Genomic DNA, 18763 nt, shown 5'->3' on the forward strand with positions numbered 1-18763 from the left:
GCTATTCTAAGATGGTTTGTTTCTTTTCACTTTGTAAAACAAGTGAACGGTTTCTGTGAAAGGAGGGAGGAAGAAATGTTCTAATACCAAGCCATTGCTGCAATATTTGAAGAATGATATTGAATGTAAACACTAGAAGTTATGCACAAGGGAAAACTTTTATGTTTGAACTAAGTCAAAGTATTTTTTTGTATTTTTGTAAAGTTAGGGCTATTGAACCATTCCATTTTGATTGTATGTTTGTAACATGAGTTATGTGCTATGCAAAGTTCAGATGAAGAACTCATTGACTTCAGTATTAGATACACACCTTTTAGGTGTGTAAGGAGGGACTGTTAGAAATTGAAATCAATGTTTTGATGGTATAATGTAGTTTAAACATACTGTCAAGTGAAATGCTCTTTTATACTGAAAAAACAGAAATTCTTGTGCACAACCAGTTGTTAAGCTTTTGTTCTGAAAATCCTTCATCTCCGGTTAGCATTTAGCATGTGGCTAATATACGATTTCCTAAAGAGGTGAATTTAGTAGCGAAATGACATGGAGTGGTGCAAACCGAAACCTACTGATTTAACACTACAACTATAGATGTCGAGATACTACCATGCTGAATATTAAATGAAGGTACAGTTTATTTGAATACATTATTGTTTACAGACGAGAGTAGCATGTGACAACATCCGGAATGACCGGAAACCAAACCAGCCGTGAAGTATTTTCTGTATTTTTTAGAGTATTGATTACAGCGTTTAGAATGTGTTACATGAAAAGTGATGAAAGAGAATATGAGGAGAAAAGGCGTGTTAATTATATATTGAATGTGAAAAGTACCAATCCTCTGTTTAAATGCAACAACGGACATTAGAGACGAGGCGAGCCGGCTGGCGGGGAGGAGCCAGAAGAGGATATATATAACAGCACCGGACGAGGGATTCGCTCTCTTCTCTTGTTCACGAGAGCCGGTGTCGGTACCAGATGTGTTCGGGGGCCGTCTCTTACCAATGACGTCACGCATTGTACGCATTGTGATTGGCTGTACGGTAATTTACCCAGGGGTGCTCGGGGGCAAATCACATCTACAGATCATGACGAACCGAATTGAATTATTCCTATGCTCCTAGCGTGTGAAAATGTTTGTGAAAAACATGTTAAAAAAACATGAAAACGGAGCAATGGCTGTACGCCATTGGCTGTACGGCAACTCAAGAGGACCATCATACACGGTCAAATTCCGAACATTTAAACATAGCCTACACTTCATTCTTTACTTTGTCCGTTATTATATGTAGAAGATGAACTACCTCTCTGAAAGGTCCCAATGTGTTCATTTTGATGGGCTGTCTTCTGAGTGGTTAAACATCACTAATGATTTTCTGACTTCTGACTGCTTTGGATATATAATTACACCACAATAAGGTTTTACTATCACAGTGCACTGAGATTTGTGACAAACTGTAAAGCACTTACGCATCACTGTACACTGTAAACCAAGGCGGTTTTGCCATCACTTACTGTACTGAGGCTCAGTCACTGGTACATTTTCATTTACAAAGCCATGTTGGATAAAGTATCATCTTATATCTGCTCCCTGATCTCTCTGCGAATTGAAAGTAGTTATTGCCTGAGATCGCATGCTGTGGTTTTATTAAATGTGCCAAGTGCTAGGACTGTCTTAGGGAAGAAAGCTTTTAGATGTGCAGCTCCACTAACTTGGAACAGTCTGCAAAAAGAATGTAAAATTACCAAGCTGGTACCACTACATGTTTTTAAAGCTCGGTTGGATGCTCCACAGTCAGATGCTGTTGGTACCTGTACATGTGGATAGATATGTAAATTGTAATCCCTGTCATTTTTGCTGTATGATGTCCTTTTGTTGTTCTGTTGTTTATGTTTTTATGTTTTCATGTGGAACCTACTGCTGCAGGTCTCCCTTGAAAAATAGATCATTGATCTCAATGGGATTTTACCTGGATAAATAAAAGTTTTGAATTGAATGTCGAGCATTAACTGCAAGTCACTCAAATGCATAAACTGGAGAATAATTATGTTACAAGTGTTACAGAAAACATATCCAAGTGTAACAAACATCCAGTATTAACCTTACTGTTTTTTACTAACAGTAACCAACTAATAATTTTCATAAAGTGCATATTTATTCCAAACTCACAATATATATATATATATATATATATATATATATATATATATATGTAATAAAACATAATGCACAATAATGGTACACAGTATCCAAACTCTTTAGGCACTGGTCAGAGGCATTCATGTAAAGCAGATCACCAGAATCCAATACTGGTAAAAACGTTGCAGAGATCAAATATTTCCTTGTCTGAAAGGAGAAACCTAATTTTAAAACAACATTTTCAGTGTGTGACTTGAAAGATAAGTTCTGATCAATAATAAAACCTAGATATGTGTATGTAGTGACCCTTTCAATGTCAATGTCAGTCCCTTGAACAGTACAAATGTTGGGGAGAAAAGAAGTTAACTTTTTGCCATTTGAGAATATCATGAGTTTGGAGTTGTCTGCATTTAATACTAACTTGAGTTGAGATAAATGGGATGGAATAACATCAAAGGCAGACTGGAGGAAATCAAGACTTGCTCTATAGAAGAGGATGAACAATAAATAACAGTATCATCTGCATAAAAATGGAAAGCAGCATTTGAAAAATTATTAGAAATTATTTACATACAGTATATGGTGAAATTATTGGTCCTAATATGGAACCTTGGCGCACACCCTTTCAAATCAAATCAATCAAATCAAGTTTTATTTATATAGCACATTTATAAACGATTTTTGGTCGAGCCAAAGTGCTGTACAAATAATAAAAATACCCTACAGTAAAGACATTTTACAGCTAATACAACAGCAGTTTGTTCAGAATATCAGTATGAGAAGAAAACGACACCCTTTGTCCTTAGACCCTCACATCGTACAAGGAAAAACTTCAAGAGAAAACCCACAGTTTAAAGGGAAAAATGGGAGAAACCTCGGGGAGAGCAACAGAAGAGGGATCCCTCTCCCAGGACGGACAGACGTGCAATAGATGCCGTGTGTAAATCGAAGAGATAATACATTTTACAACATAGGTAGACCGAATGTTAGGAAATGCATGCGTCTATAATAATAGGATGAATCCACGAAGATGTCAACAATCCTGTGGGAGCCTTCAGGGAGGCAGCACGACGAGACCCAGGCAGGACCGCAGAGACAGGTTCAGCCACGACCCGAAGTCCACGACTTAATCCAGAACTCAGGATAGAGGATCCAGGATGCGGGACCACGGCAAGAGGAGCAGCCTCGACTCAAGATCACATCAAGACACAAAAGAAGAAACATTTGGCTGGGTTAATCGGAACATGAGAATACACAGATTCAGACAGACAGAAGGAAGAACAAGCACTCCCTTTGGAGTGATTTTTTTTAAATATTGAAGTTAAATGCATCAATCTGGTGCACTTTGAGAGCAAAATGAAGAGATATATGGATACCTCTCAACATCCATATGAAACAACTGTAAACAGATTTACTTTGTCTTTATGGATTCGATTGTGGACTTGATTGTGATTGCTGCACATTATCCCTTACTTAATAAATACTTTTTTTGATAATCTATTATATAGAAAAGTATATCATATTGATATATAATATACTCAAATATAACAATCAAAACGAAATAAGTAGTATTAAGTATTAAGGCTAAGAAAATATTGTACATGTGAAATAGTTGTATGTATTGATTTAAATTGACATGCATACGCTAAGAAAAATAGTCCGTTGTTACTGTTTGAACTAACGTGCCAACGGCACTGAACATATTACATACCTACCATATTACGTTATATACTTCTTACCTTCGATTTCTCTTGTTCTTCTCCTCATTCGTCTTTGTTTTTCTTCAAGTTTGTATTGTATTTCTTCAAGTTTTTATCTTGTTGGTCGAATGCACTTAAGCGTCAGCTAAATGCAATGTAATGTAATGATAAAAAAAAACCTCTATACTCTAGACAGCGTGGGTAAATTACCGTACAGCCAATCACAATGCGTGACGTGTCAAGGGGAGAACACTGAGGCATGAACTCAATTGCACGACTCAAAACTCAGACTCAGATAGCGTTTCAAAATAAAGACTTTACTGGAATTTGCACAGTAATAAAACAAGGAAAACAAAACCACTCTTTCGAGGAAAACTATAATGCGATCTATAGCATAGGTCCGTGAAAGGTCCGTGAAAAGATCCGTGAGGTAAGCCGATACGTGGTCTTCGAGAGACAACGAACTGACAATTAACAGGAGGGAGCTAACACAATATATACACAGGTAAAGGGGACACAGTTGGAAACAATCAGGGCGGGGAAAATAATCAAGGACGCAGGAGACAGAAAAGGGGCGGGGAGCGTGGAGGCCTGAAATGAGAGGAAGAAATAATTAAGGGTATAGACATAAAGCACAAGACAAAGGGACATGACAACTCTAACATAAAGAATAAACTTTCACAATAAGTTTCTTGGACATGACATGACGTCATTGACGTCATTACGTCGTGACGTCACTGGTATGAGACGGACCCCGAACACATCTGGTACCGACACCGGATCACAGCTGTTTTCTGCCTGAACAATATTCTGTCTGTAACACTACCGCGCCTTTTTTAATTAAAGTATCCCATTTGAATCTTCTCAGAAACTCCATTTAGTCTCATTTTAAAGCTTCTCTCCTGGACGCGAGAATAACGAACATATTTAACAACCCACAGTTCATGAGTTTTTATTTGTGTAAAGTGGCAGAAGCAACTAACACTGGGTGAATCACATGCAATGTTACATAATTCAAAAAGCCTTGTTAATAAACCTTGTAAAAATATTTTTGAGAAATGATTCACCATGAATGAAGATGCCTGTAGGCTACGTGTAGTGCTGTACAGTGTTTTTATGTTTACATTTAGAGTTCAATTTGCTTTGACAAAAGTGCAATAACGTCAGAGCCAATTGTCATATTAGTGGTAAAACATTGTGAAGATATTGTACAGTATACATTTTATGGAAATATAAGTGTAATGAGGTATAGGGTGAGATGTAGTAGTCCAACAATATAGCCTACCTACGCTGTATATTCTATACAGCTGCATTGAACATTTCACAGTTACTCGATTCTGAACATGTGACACGTTGTTAATACAGTACTACAGACCATGGATGTATAATAAGAGCTACAGGCCGCTGTCAAGGACTATAATGACCTTTGCTAAGGAGGATCAAGAGAGAGAGAGGAAAATAGGTTAAAAAAGACGGAGCGCTGGACGTCAGATACATCACCAGAAGAAGGCAGACAGGAAGTAAACACTAACAGGAACACGGAATGGGCTCTGCAGTGTTTGTCACTACCCGAATCCGTCCCCCTGCCCGATCGGTACTGCGCATGTGCGAGATGGTCCGCCATATTGGAGAACTCACGACGGCAACCCAGGAAGGACACCTGACACAGTGGCTTTTGGCAAAGCTGAAAAATAAAAAGAGAGAGATGATTTATGGTTATTACAACGTGACTTCACTATTATTTAACAACTCTTTTTATTGGGTTCTTTTATTTGGGGTTAAGTACATTGTCAGAATAAATGAAAAATGTATTTAACTTCTGTTAGACATTTATCATACTGAATACATATTTACTGTGAATGTATGCAAACATGTATGGCATATGGCTGTCTAACAGAAGTTAAATCCATTTCTCACTTATTCTGACAATGTACTTAACCCCAAATAAAAGAACCCAATAACAAGAGTTGTTAAATAATAGTGACGTCACGTTGTAATAACAACAACTCATTTTATTTTTCAGCTTTGCCAAAAGCCACTGTGTCAAGTGTCCTTCCTGGGTTGCCGTCGTGAGTTCTCCAATATGGCGGACCATCTCGCAAATGCGCAGTACCGATCGGGCAGGGGGACGGATCGGGTAGTGACAGTGGCCCAAACCCAAACCACTCCCACTACCCCTCCATGACGGAGTGAACTCCGTCTAGCCACACTCGCAGCTCAACGAGGCTCCCTCCTGTCAGATGGAGGGAGTAAATACAGCGGCAAGCTTTGGGACGGCCTCCCCTCCCTCTGGCAGAAACAGGAAATGCCGTAACTGTATGTAACAACGGTTTCAAATCAGCATCTCTTAGACAAAAAGTTTAAATTAATAACTCAAATAAAACTCCAAACATCTTTCATTGTGTTTCAAAGCTCTTTTAGTTTTAAACCAGATGTTTATAAGCCTCTTAGTTTTTGCAACGGTCTGTAAATATACACAACTTTATAATAAAATGCACAAATTTACCTTTTTCTAGACTAAACACAGGTATGATCCTAAGTTAAAAACATATGAGGTTATCATGAGGTTGTTTGCTGGAACTACTTGTTAACAGCTTGTTTCCTGACGGACACACACAGTGTGACTCCGGTCAGGTAGAGACCGGTCTCAAGTCAGCACCGCTGCAGACTCGCTGTTTGAGGGCTTGATAGCCCACTCCCCCTCCACACCGCTCCACACTCGTTGCTTTGGAACAGCCCTCAATATGGCGGACCCTCCGCGTGAACGCGCAAACGGAGGGTTAGGGTGTAAGGGTAGGGTGTAGGGGGCAGTTTGGGAATGGGCCAAAATTGGACTGTGCTGCCGTAAAGTTGTTGTCGCAGTTCAAGCCGTTGGTGCGCCGTGGAACAGAGTTTTTTTTCTTATCGGAAGAAATAAGATAATTTTAAGTCATTACAAATAATTTCAATTAATATTTGGAGTCAAGTCGTTAGTCTGTTTAGTATCTGTCCGTGTAATAAGCGGGATAATATGCGGCGAGGCGGTCATTGTGGGGAACAGAATACCGCCTTTTCTCTCATGATATTATGGAGTTAGCCATATGTGTATGATTATATACATGACGTCAACTCGACCCTTAACCCCTGTTGCAATAAAGCTGATTTTTTTTTGTATCTGTATTTTTCACGGATGTATAATGGGAACTTGTTTTTCTCGCGAGTTTCCTGTGACACCATCAACCTATTATAAAACCTTTTGGCATATGCCATCTACTTCCGGTCCATGGGACCTTATTTCAGAAAAATAATGTATTGAAGTCAATGGAGAGAGAAAACTTATCTTTTGATCCCGTTTGAATTGTGTCATGAATTACACATATGATGTTTGTCAATCTTAAAAAATAATTTCCATGTTAAAAAAGTCACAGTTTGTCGTAAAACTGTTGAAATATAAAACTATGAAAAATACGCAACTAGAAAGACTACAAATCCCAGAAACGCGTAAGTGATGTCATAACTGTTTTCCTCCACTAAGAGATAGCTAAGATCAGCGCCATATAGACAGAATCTATCTATATGGCGCTGGCTAAGATAAGATAACTTTAACAAGATGCCTGTGTGCTTAGTACCAGGTTGTTATCATACCGGCAATGGGTCTTGCTCGTTCTTTTGCTTCCCGTCTGATGAAAGGACCAGGAGTGGCTGGATCAAGTTAGCTACATAGCTAGTAGCTAGCACGTTAGTTAGCATTACAACCTTGTCATTTGTATTAGCCTTAACATGAAGTAACATTAACTAACCCAAAATGTTTAACAGTAAGAGTAGTAGTCATATTTCGTGAACCCGTTGAAGAGTACTGTCACCGGTGTGATCATTCTGTAATACACAATTTAAGCCCGGGGGAGAAATGCTAATGCTACATTAGCATCTGCGATCTTTTCTACTTCACGCTATCTGCACAAATGGTTGACATTAAACATTAAAAAGACCAGGCACTTCAGAGCGAATCAAAGGAAGGCAGGCAGGCAGGCAGCTTTGCATGACCTTGTTCTGGACGTGTTTCATTGTGGTGATAGTAAGGGTAGCCAATCCTTTTGATGACAAGACAGTAGTGGCGGCCATCTTGGTGACGTGTGTTGTTCTGCTAGACCTGAGATGTAGTTCATTCAGCGTTTCATACAAACAAATGTGTTACTTCACAGTTTTACGACACATTTTTATTTTTTTTACTTGCAAAATTATCTTTTATATTGACAAACATCATATGTGTAATTCGTGGCACAAATCAAACGGGATCGAAAGATAATCTTTCTCTCTTCATTGACTTCAATACATAATTTTTCCGAAATAAGGTCCCATGGAGATCCACCGGAAGGGGAGGGACTTCGCCACTCTCCATGGCTGTGGTACAACAACATTGTCCTCTTGGCTATATGGCGCTGGGCTAACCGTTACCTGCTGAGTCACAAAAACGTTCAACCATGGAGCTTGTTGGTGGATCCAATCATCCAAGTTTGGTATGTAGCTTTAATTTATGAATAATATATATATTGGAAATGTATTGACTTTTCACAACAAGTCTGAAATGTTTAATCTGTAATCCAAGCTAAAAGGATAAATGTAGCACGTTTAATGTTATGTCACTGCCATTTTCAGGGTGAAGGTGGCAAACCAACGTAAAAGCAATAATTAAAGACGTTTGCATATCAATTGTACGATATGGGCCTCCAGATAAATTGATAATTTGGACCATAATAAACAATGTTGTTACTGTTTTCGAACCTACGTACGTTTTATATTTTTAAACATTTAACATCTTTATAGAGATCTTCAAAAATAAATAGGGCATTAGAAATAAATGTGGAATACAAAAGCACCCTGAAATAAGGCCTATATACATTACAAAAATATTAAATTAAATGGGGTTTCAATGTGTATAGTGTTATACATTTAAAAAAAAAAAACACGTTGTCTTAAACTTGAGTACTTTATCTTTCAGATAAAATACATAGCTAACTGCACAAATGCTTTGAACTGCCGCTTTAGACTGGTGCACCCACCATTGATGTCCCACAGGTCCCAACCGTTCATCAACGGTCCCAACCGTGCATCAACAAATAACTTCCCTCTGGCAAACGTATACTGCAACAAATGGGATTACATATCTTCGACCTACACATTGTACTCAACAATAATTAGTCTTCACAGAGTTTTTTGCAGGTTTACCTTTGGATTTGTTGTTTTGTAAGGAATGAGTAAACTAATTTGTCCTAACTTGTCATCATGGGTAACTTAAAACATGCATCATTCCACTGCAGGAACTGGACTTGAAATGTCTGAGCACTACCTAGTTGAAATGTCTGAGCACTACCTAGTTCATCTGCTCGAAATGGGCATGCATGCAACGGTAACTGCAAATGTGTTAGGTGTGTCAAGAGCAACACTGTACAGACGGATGAATGAAGTAAACATTTCTGTTAGGAGACTGTACAGCACATGTACAAACCATGACCTTGAAGAAATGGTGTCAACCATCAAGACAACAATGCCTAATTCTGGATACCGCTTGGTGAAAGGGGCTCTTCTCACACAAGGACAGTGGGATCGGGTGAGGGCATCAATGCACCGTGTAGACACTCTTGGTGTTTTGTCAAGACTAACACGTTTGGGTTGTGTGGTAAGACGCACATACTCTGTACCGTGTCCCAAATATCTGGTGCACATAGATACCAACCATAAACGTATCCGGTAAGTTCGAAGTGATTATTTATAGAAATTCAATTTTGTGTTTATTGGCCATTGCTATGGTCAGGATACGTTTTTGTAAGCAATAATGGGATTTATTTAAACATGCATATGTTTCAATTGTTTTTTTCTTTTTACAGTTACAACATTGTCATTTTTGGAGACATTGATGGCTTTTCCAGAAAGGTGTGTTACAATACTTAAAAATCCATAGACATAAACACACACACATTTATATACATACGAGAAATGATAATGTTTTTATCCAGTTAACAGCAAATCCAAACATGATGTACTACACCAAACCTCTCCAACTTCAATAATCTGACCGCTATTAGTATTCCTTTCAGCTTTAAAGATAAATAAATGAATTGATTGTGTCTCCATAGATTATGTACCTTGGAACATCAAATAACAACGGTCTTTCTACTACACTGGCATTCTTCAGAGACTATGTCTAACAGTTTGGATACCCACTCAGGTACAAATATGTGTCTAAAGTGGAGGTGAGGTAACAGTAGCACCACCTGGTGGCAGAACACTACATTTTAAGTGACAGATGGTGAACAAAATGCCGTAATCACACAGAACAGGTTACTGATTGAGGTTATGGGGAACTGTATGTCGTATTGTCGAATATATTCACCTAACCTGTTATCTTGATTAGTCAGCAATATTAATCCTTCCTCTAACAAAATCAAATGGGTGGTTTTTGTAAAACCTGCCTTTTAGAATGCTTTTACATGAAATGATAACTTGTACATTTCATGAAGATTACTTTTCTTTAGAGTGAGAGCAGACCACTGTGTGGAGAATTTTGGGGTGGCGGAGCTCATGTTGACTGTGCGTGGGCCTAACAGTGGCAGCTTCATTTCAGGCAAAAGTGTGCACAATCAACGGTAGGGCATGTCTTTTGATTGTTGTATACATTGATATATATTAATATTTTTTTCCACATGCTGTGCTGAAAATGTTGAAATCTAAACCCCATTATTTAATCTTTTATAACACTAGCATTGAACGGTTGTGGAGAGATGTCTGGATGGCAGTCACCAACATATTCTACATTGTCCTGCACTCACTGGAGGATGAAGGGCATTTGGATCCCAGCAACAGTACCCATTTATTCTGTTGCCACTATGTGTTCCTGCCACGTCTTCAACACAGCCTGAAAGTGTTCCGTGATGGCTGGGACAACCATCCTTTAAGGACTGAGCAGAACATGACTCCAAATCAGATGTGGGCAATGGGAGAACTGCATAATCCCATTCATGATCCTGATGATGTTGAGGTAATAACATCATCATTTGTATGGGATATGTGCATGGAGGAATAAATGCATAGGAATGTAGTGATACTTCTTTATTCTTCTTTTGTATACAATTATAACGGTACATAACAGCGGAAGAAAATTATACATATTTTTAAAAACTGTTTTGTTTTTTGTGACAGAGATTACAGATCCCCTACATTGACTGGGAGGCCAGTGGTCATCTGCGTGAGGAACACTCGGGAATAGTTGTTCCTGTTGTTCACGTCGGTGGTAATGATGTTCGTTTACGCCAATCAGAATGCACCAAACTTAATGTGGCGTCGGTGTGTAGTTATGCTAAAACAATGTCGGACACCGTAATCTTCTCTGGTCCCCTCCCCAATCTGATCAATGATGACATGTATAGCCGCATGTCATCATTTCAGCGCTGGTTGTCTTGGTGGTGCCCAGCAAACAATGTGGGCTTCGTGAATAATTGGACAGCCTTCTGGGGAAAACCTGGTCTGATTAAGAGAGACGGCATTCATCCTACTTTGGAAGGTACAAATCTCATTTCGGCAAACATTTCAGGGCTCTGTGGACTTAATCCATGACAAACTGGAGTTGAGACCAGGAGGCAGAGTCGCAGTCTTACACGCTTCTCTGCGCTCTCTCCTAGGCAGTCATCCATAGGAATCCCGAACCCAATAAAATACCCAATATTAACGGTGTGTGTGTCTGCCCAAGGACAATTTAAGGTAAAACCTAATAGAGGTGTCATACATAATAACCTAATAAAAGTAAATGTAACAACTACTACAGTGCAACAAAACAGGAAGATTAAATGTGGTCTCTTAAACATAAGATCTCTAGCATCTAAAGCAATACTGGTAAATGATTTAATATCAGATTATAATATTGATATATGCTGTCTCACTGAAACTTGGTTGAGACATGAAGAATATGTCAGCATAAATGAGGCCACCCCACCCAGCCATATCAATACTCATATTGCCCGAGGCACGGGCCGAGGAGGTGGAGTTGCAGCAATCTTTGACTCAAGTTTACTTATCAATACTAAACAAAAATTAAATTATACCTCCTTTGAAAGCCTCATTTTCAGTCTTACGCATCCGACCTGGAAAACTTTGCAGCCAATCTTATTTGTTACAGTGTACCGTGCACCAGGTCCTTATTCAGAATTCTTATCAGAATTCTCTGGGTTTTTATCAGCTTTGGTACTTAAAACAGATAAAGTAATTATCGTAGGTGACTTTAATATTCATGTTGACGATGATAAAAATAGCCTTACTGTTGCATTTAACTCTACATTAGATTCTGTTGGTTTCTGTCAGAGTGTAAATAAACCAACCCACTGCTATAATCACACTCTTGACCTTGTTCTGACTTATGGTATTGAAATTGAGCAACTATTAGTCGAACCGCATAATCCTGCTTTATCCGACCATTTCTTAGTAACTTTTGAAGTACTGTTACTAGACTACAAAGCATTAGCCAAAAGCTCCTGCAGCAGAAACCTATCTGTTAGTGCTATAGCCAAATTTAAGGAAGAGATTCCAACAATACTTAACTCGATAGCATGTCTGCATGTAGGGGAGGAAACTTATACAAAATGTACACCACCCCAAATTGATCATGTTGTTGATAGTGCTACAGATGCGCTGCGAATAAAATTAGACTCTGTTGCTCCTTTGAAAAAGAAGAAAATAAAACAACATATATTAGCTCCATGGCATAATGCCGAAACCCGCAAAATAAAGCAAAAGTCGAGACAACTTGAAAGGATATGGCGTTCCACTAAACTTGAAGAATCTCGTTTAATTTGGCATATTACTCTCAATGAATATAAGAAAGCACTGCGTAAAACGAGAGCAGCATACTACTCTTCATTAATAGATGAGAATAAGAATAATGCAAGATTTCTTTTCAGCACTGTAGCCAGGCTGACAGAGTGCCACAGCTCGACTGAGCCTTCTATTCCCATAGCACTCAGTAGTAATGATTTTATGTGCTTTTTTAACGATAAAATTGTTACTCTTAGAAACAAAATCAATGACCTCTTGCCTTTGACCAGTATAGTGTTATCAACAGCTCCCGGAAACGTAAGTTCTAATATTACACTAGATAGTAAACTAGAATGCTTTTCAGCCATAAACCTTGAACAATTCAATTCAATGATTCTCTCTTCGAAACCATCAACGTGTATCTTAGACCCGATTCCAACTAAGCTGTTAAAATAAGTTTTTCCATTAATTAGCACTTCTTTATTAAATATTATGAATATGTCTTTATTATCAGGCTATGTTCCACAATCATTCAAATTAGCAGTGATAAAACCGCTTCTTAAAAAGCACAACCTCGATCCAGAGGTTTTAGCCAACTATAGACCTATTTTTAATCTTCCGTTCCTCTCAAAAATTCTTGAGAAAGCAGTCGCAAAACAGCTGTGTGATTACTTAATAAACTATGATTTATTTGAAGATTTTCAGTCTGGCTTTAGAACAAAACATAGCACAGAGACAGCTCTGGTTAAAGTCACAAATGACATTCTAATAGCCTCTGACAAGGGACTTGTCTCTATTCTTGTCTTGCTCGATCTTAGTGCTGCATTTGATACTATCGACCATGATATCCTATTGCAAAGACTAGAGCACTTAGTTGGCATACAGGGAACTGCTTTAGGCTGGTTTAGGTCCTATCTATCTGAACGCTCTCAGTTTGTACGTGTCAACGATGAATCTTCCATGCAAACCAAAGTTAGCCATGGAGTGCCTCAGGGCTCAGTGCTTGGACCTATTTTGTTCACCCTATATATGCTTCCGTTAGGCAATATTATAAGGAATCATTCTGTAAACTTTCATTGTTATGCGGATGATACTCAACTATATTTATCAATCAACTAAATAAAATTCAAGACTGCCTCAAGGACTTAAAAACGTGGATGACCTTAAATGTTTTGATGTCAAACACGACCAAAACTGAAGTTATTGTACTTGGCCCGAAGAATCTACGAAACAAATTATCTAAAGATATACTAACTATGGATGGCATTAATTTGGCCTCCAGTGAGACTGTAAGGAATCTTGGTGTTATATTTGATCAGGATTTATCATTTAACACCCACATAAAATCAATTTCAAGGACCGCCTACTTCCATCCACGTAACATTGCAAAGATCAGGCATATCTTGCCTCAAAACGATGCAGAGAAGCTAGTCCATGCATTTGTTACTTCAAGGCTGGATTATTGTAACTCCTTATTATCAGGGTGTACCAAGAAGTCAGTCAAGTCGCTTCAGCTGATTCAAAATGCTGCAGCTCGTGTACTAACCAGAGTTAGGAAAAGGGACCACATTACTCCTGTTCTGGCTGCCTTATACTGGCTCCCTATAGAACACAGGATAGAATTTAAAATTATTCTTCTCGCCTACAAAGCCCTTAATGGGCAGGCGCCATCTTACCTTAAAGAACTCATTATACCATATTGTCCTACTAGGGCATTGCGTTCCAAGAATGCAGGGTTGTTGGTTGTTCCTAGAGTCTCTAAAAGTACAATGGGAGCCAGAGCCTTTTCTTATCAAGCTCCACTTTTGTGGAATCAGCTTCCAGTTTGTGTTCGGACGGCAGACACCCTATCCGTTTTTAAGAGTGCGCTTAAGACCTTCCTTTTTGATAAAGCTTATAGTTAGGGCTGATTAGATTCAGCCCCTAGTTTTGCTGATATAGGCTTAGTTTGTCGGGGGACATCTTACTTCTTCCTTCTCTCTGTCTACACCTGTGTACTCTAATGTTCCGATTAACCCAGCTTCCCCACATTTCTTTCTTTTTGGTGTCTATATACGCCGGGATCCGGAGTCATGGATGATCCTGCGGTGCTGTGTCATGGATTGCGAGTCCTGGATCTTGAGTCGTGGCTGTGGTCCTGGATCATAAGTCCTGGATGGATATACTCGTGGATTCATCTTCCTATTATACACACATGCATTTCCAAACATTTGGACTACCTATGTTGCAAATGTATTATCTTTTCAATTTATACACGGCATCTATTGCACGTCTGTCCATCCTGGGAGAGGGATCCCTCCTCTGTTGCTCTCCCTGAGGTTTCTCCCATTTTTCCCTTTAAACTGTGGGTTTTCTCTGGAAGTTTTTCCTTGTACGATGTGAGGGTCTAAGGACAGAGGGTGTCGTATTGTCATACTGATATTCTGTACAAACTGTGAAGTCCACTGAGACAAATGTAACATTTGTGATATTGGGCTATATAAATAAACATTGATTGATTGATTGATTGACTGTCACCCGGAGTCCTCTGAGCGATCAACAGATGGAACACCTTAATGCTAATATTGACCCAATGTTACCATCAGATTCCTTTGGAAAGGACATCTTCTTGAACACATTACAGTTGGTTCTCTTTACGACTGGAAATTAAGAGCAATGGATCCATGGACTACCTGTAGCAGACAAATAATTCAGATACTTGACTTAAGTAAAAGTCTTGCCTTTATAGTCTTACTTAAGTAAAGGTATGTAAGCACTAGCAAAATGAACTTACATTTGAAGTACTCATTAAGCTTTTAAAGGTTCTCTGTATGTGTTTTGATTATATAGCTGCATTAATGTGTATGTGTCATTTCACTTATGTAAATGTTTATGGTTAATATTGACGAAACTTTTGCAGTGCTTTTTATACTGTTGACTAGTTTAATGTATACCAATGCATTATATTTTCATAAGTGATTATCAACGTTTCTCAGAGAAACAGCCCTGTTTCCAGCATTGTGACTATGTATTTGCAAAGGATGATACAAGTAAAACAATCTAATCATACAATTAAATAAAGTTGTTGCATAAATGAAGTGGAGTAAAAAGTAAGAATAATTCCCTCTTAATCCATAAAATGAAAATAATAATAATTAAAGTAAGTTTACTTGACTACAGTCCAGTCCTGTATCCTACATAATAAAATATGACAATCATGAATGTCTTTCTTTTTATGAAATCAGTATCCCACATTTGTTTTAAACACTTGCAAATGATATATGCTAGAAACCAATGGATTGATATACTATTTACAATGTAAAGTCCTGTACTCTGCAGGTGCTGGTAAAGAGCAATACAATGACAAAACCTTTCCAAACAACTAGTAGGTAGGTACGTAGGCAGGTAGGTAGGTAGGCAAGCAGGCAGATAGGTAGGTAGGCAGATAGATAGATAGATGGATATCATATATAGATAGATACTTCATTCATCCCAAATTGTGAAATGTGTGGAAACAAGTATAAACATAATAACATTAAATACAAATGAAAGCAATAGACAGGAATATATGCCTATAGAAAGGACACGATGAATATTATAACATTTAATGTAGCTTTACTATGAAGGCTGACCTAAATACGGTGTTTTTCTACAGATTACTTTATTACTGGACTGGTAAAGTAAAATTAGGCCGATTAATAAGATGTGAAGTGCTTTGAACTTCGACCCGCGGCCGCTTGACTGAATACACAAAAAACAATGAAGAAAGAGTTTTATCTGGGCTGCTTCGCTGCCAGCAGCTCCCCCCGGACCCGAAAGTGGCGTATAGCCTGTAGCCTGTACTTCAACATCAACAAAAGTGCTCGATATATGCTATATTGAACCAATAACACAAACTAACTGTATCACTATAACATGATGATGATGATGATGGTGATGGTGATGCTGATAAAGAATGCATCTAACGTTCCGCTGTTCATTATAATAAAAAAACAGAGCATTAAACAAACCATCATGCTCTTACTTTGAAATCATGCGGAAATGTCGTCATCAGCAGGCCATCACGTGGTTTCCGAAAATAACTGAGTGACACGAGTAGATTTTAGCGGAGACCGGCGGAAAATATGTCTCAAAATTCTGTGCGTGTATAAAAATTCCGTGTGTGTAAAAAGACGATCCACAAGCAGAAATGTGAAATCCGCGAGCAGAGATTTGAGCGCATTTTTGGTCGACAAATACAAAATGGATTAACAAATGCCTGATCGAAAGTTGCAAATGTTAAAGAGATATTCACAGATCTTTTTTTTATTTGTGAAAATATTTAGCGTATTTGCAGATCCGTTTTACACTTGCAAATGTATTTGTGAGTTTGCAAATATTTTAAATGCATTTGTGGATGGTGTTTTACACACAAATAATTGTTATGTTCACACAAATAATTATGAGACATATTTAAGCCCATACTATGTGCATGTACATGTGCCTCCCAAATATTTCACATGCAGGAATATTAAGTCATGCATTAAAATGATAATGCCTAATTTTATTCCACTAGAGACTTCTTAATGACCCGCCTCTGTCTCGCTCCCTTCGCCATCTCTCTCCACTTTAATCCATTTCCGTCTCCTCCCTTATTGCCCACTCATTTAGTTCTGATTAAAATGTGTTCACTGATCCTCTCTACTCATTCGTTCCTGCCTTTTCCCTTTTTTATTTTCTCTCTAATCACTCTCTTTCCATTCACCCTTCTTAATTTCCCCCTCAGGTGAACAAGAAGCTGTACGGTCCACTATTTCATTTGTATAAAATCCAGAATCTGAATATATAGGATCTTCCTTTTAAACAACCTTTTTTTCCCCCGAAAGGCTGCAAGATTGTTCTGGATATATATATGTTTATATAATTGTTACTTTGCTGTGGGTGCCTTGTCATGATAGGTGTTTATATAAATTGGGTGGTAGAGGGTCGCTGACATTGATGCGTTTTGCATCCCGGGCCGTTGTTTTGATATTCCGCTGAAGTATACGCTCCCCACTGATATATATATATATATATACATATATAGAATAAATTGAAGGGAATTTTGCAATTAAAATGTTACAAAAAACATATAAATATCAACACTCCTGTCACGTTCCTAAAAATTGGACTATAGGATTCAAATGTAACTAAAATTGTTTAGAAGAGCACATTGTAGTTGTTTTTAATTGTATTTTCTCTTTAAAAACTCTACTGTTCTATAGTCTAAAACTTAAGCAGTGGCCGCTGCTAATAAAACAACAACGGGTAAAAGTATTAATTTCAATGTATGAGTTGGGCTGTGTACATGTGGGATGATTAAATAGTTAGCTCTGGTTAAATATTCATTTCTGATTGGACATTCCATCAGTCTGCTTTCTTTCACTATCAGACCATTGCTAAATTGGACGCTCTGTTCATGGAACTACAGTATGTACAGTTAAATTGGGTTGATTGAATGTCAGATGCTGTATAAAGAACATTAGTTTCCTCCACTTTTTGAATATACAGTTTTCTATTTGTGGAGAGCAGGAAACGTTTGTTATCACACAGGCTCCGCCCTCTACTGGACTCTATGGGTACTACTCTCTATCATACTGTACGTGCATTCACCTACTGAGTTACGTAAACGTAGCCGGCCAATCGGGGCGAGCCTACCTGAATGTACTTGCAGGCCCATAGTACATAAGGCGGCTATGCCCTCCAACCGTCATCCTTTTTCTCTTCAGCGAGCAGTAACAACTGAGACGTAAAAACAGAGAAAAAAGAAAGAAAATTGAATCAAGATGGACTCACCACTCCTTGAGCCCCGGCCCTGTCCTTCATGCCCTGGCTTAATCGCGTCACATCACGTGTGGTTGGGACTCACCGCGCTGTCCAGGGTGGATCGAGAGGATCTCCTTGGGGCCCCCGTATCCACGATGGGGCTCTTTGGATTGATTACCTCGGTCACACAACGCTTCAGTCGACTGGAGGAAGAAAGGGTGCAGCTCAGCCGCATGCTGCCGCAGGCTCTTCCTCGCGCTCCCCCTCAGGGGAAAGAGCGTGGCGCTACGGTGAGGAGGAGAGAGAGGCGCCAGTACAGAGCCCCCGCGGCTCCCATTGCTCCATCTACCTCCTTGGCTCATTCCGGATCCGGGCTGCCTGA

At 38.7% G+C, this 18763-nt stretch overlaps 1 protein-coding gene and 1 long non-coding RNA gene across 2 annotated transcripts in view; one reads left to right on the top strand and one right to left on the bottom strand.

Moving 5' to 3' along the window:
- LOC307047434 overlaps positions 1-18763 on the bottom strand; it is a 149002-nt gene that overhangs the window by 95949 nt on the left and 34290 nt on the right. The window lies entirely within an intron of this gene.
- On the top strand, positions 9423-15696 carry LOC307013983 (uncharacterized protein). The gene is made up of 6 exons (XM_079641640.1): positions 9423-9564; positions 9702-9747; positions 9951-10042; positions 10352-10460; positions 10576-10852; positions 11014-15696. Exons 2-6 carry the CDS (start codon positions 9731-9733, stop codon positions 11425-11427), a joined length of 909 nt encoding a protein of 302 aa, XP_079497766.1. The 5' UTR covers positions 9423-9564; positions 9702-9730; the 3' UTR covers positions 11428-15696.

This window comes from Notothenia rossii, assembly GCF_949606895.1.
Source record: "Notothenia rossii genome assembly, chromosome: 7".
NCBI classification, from domain to species: Eukaryota; Metazoa; Chordata; class Actinopteri; order Perciformes; family Nototheniidae; genus Notothenia; species Notothenia rossii.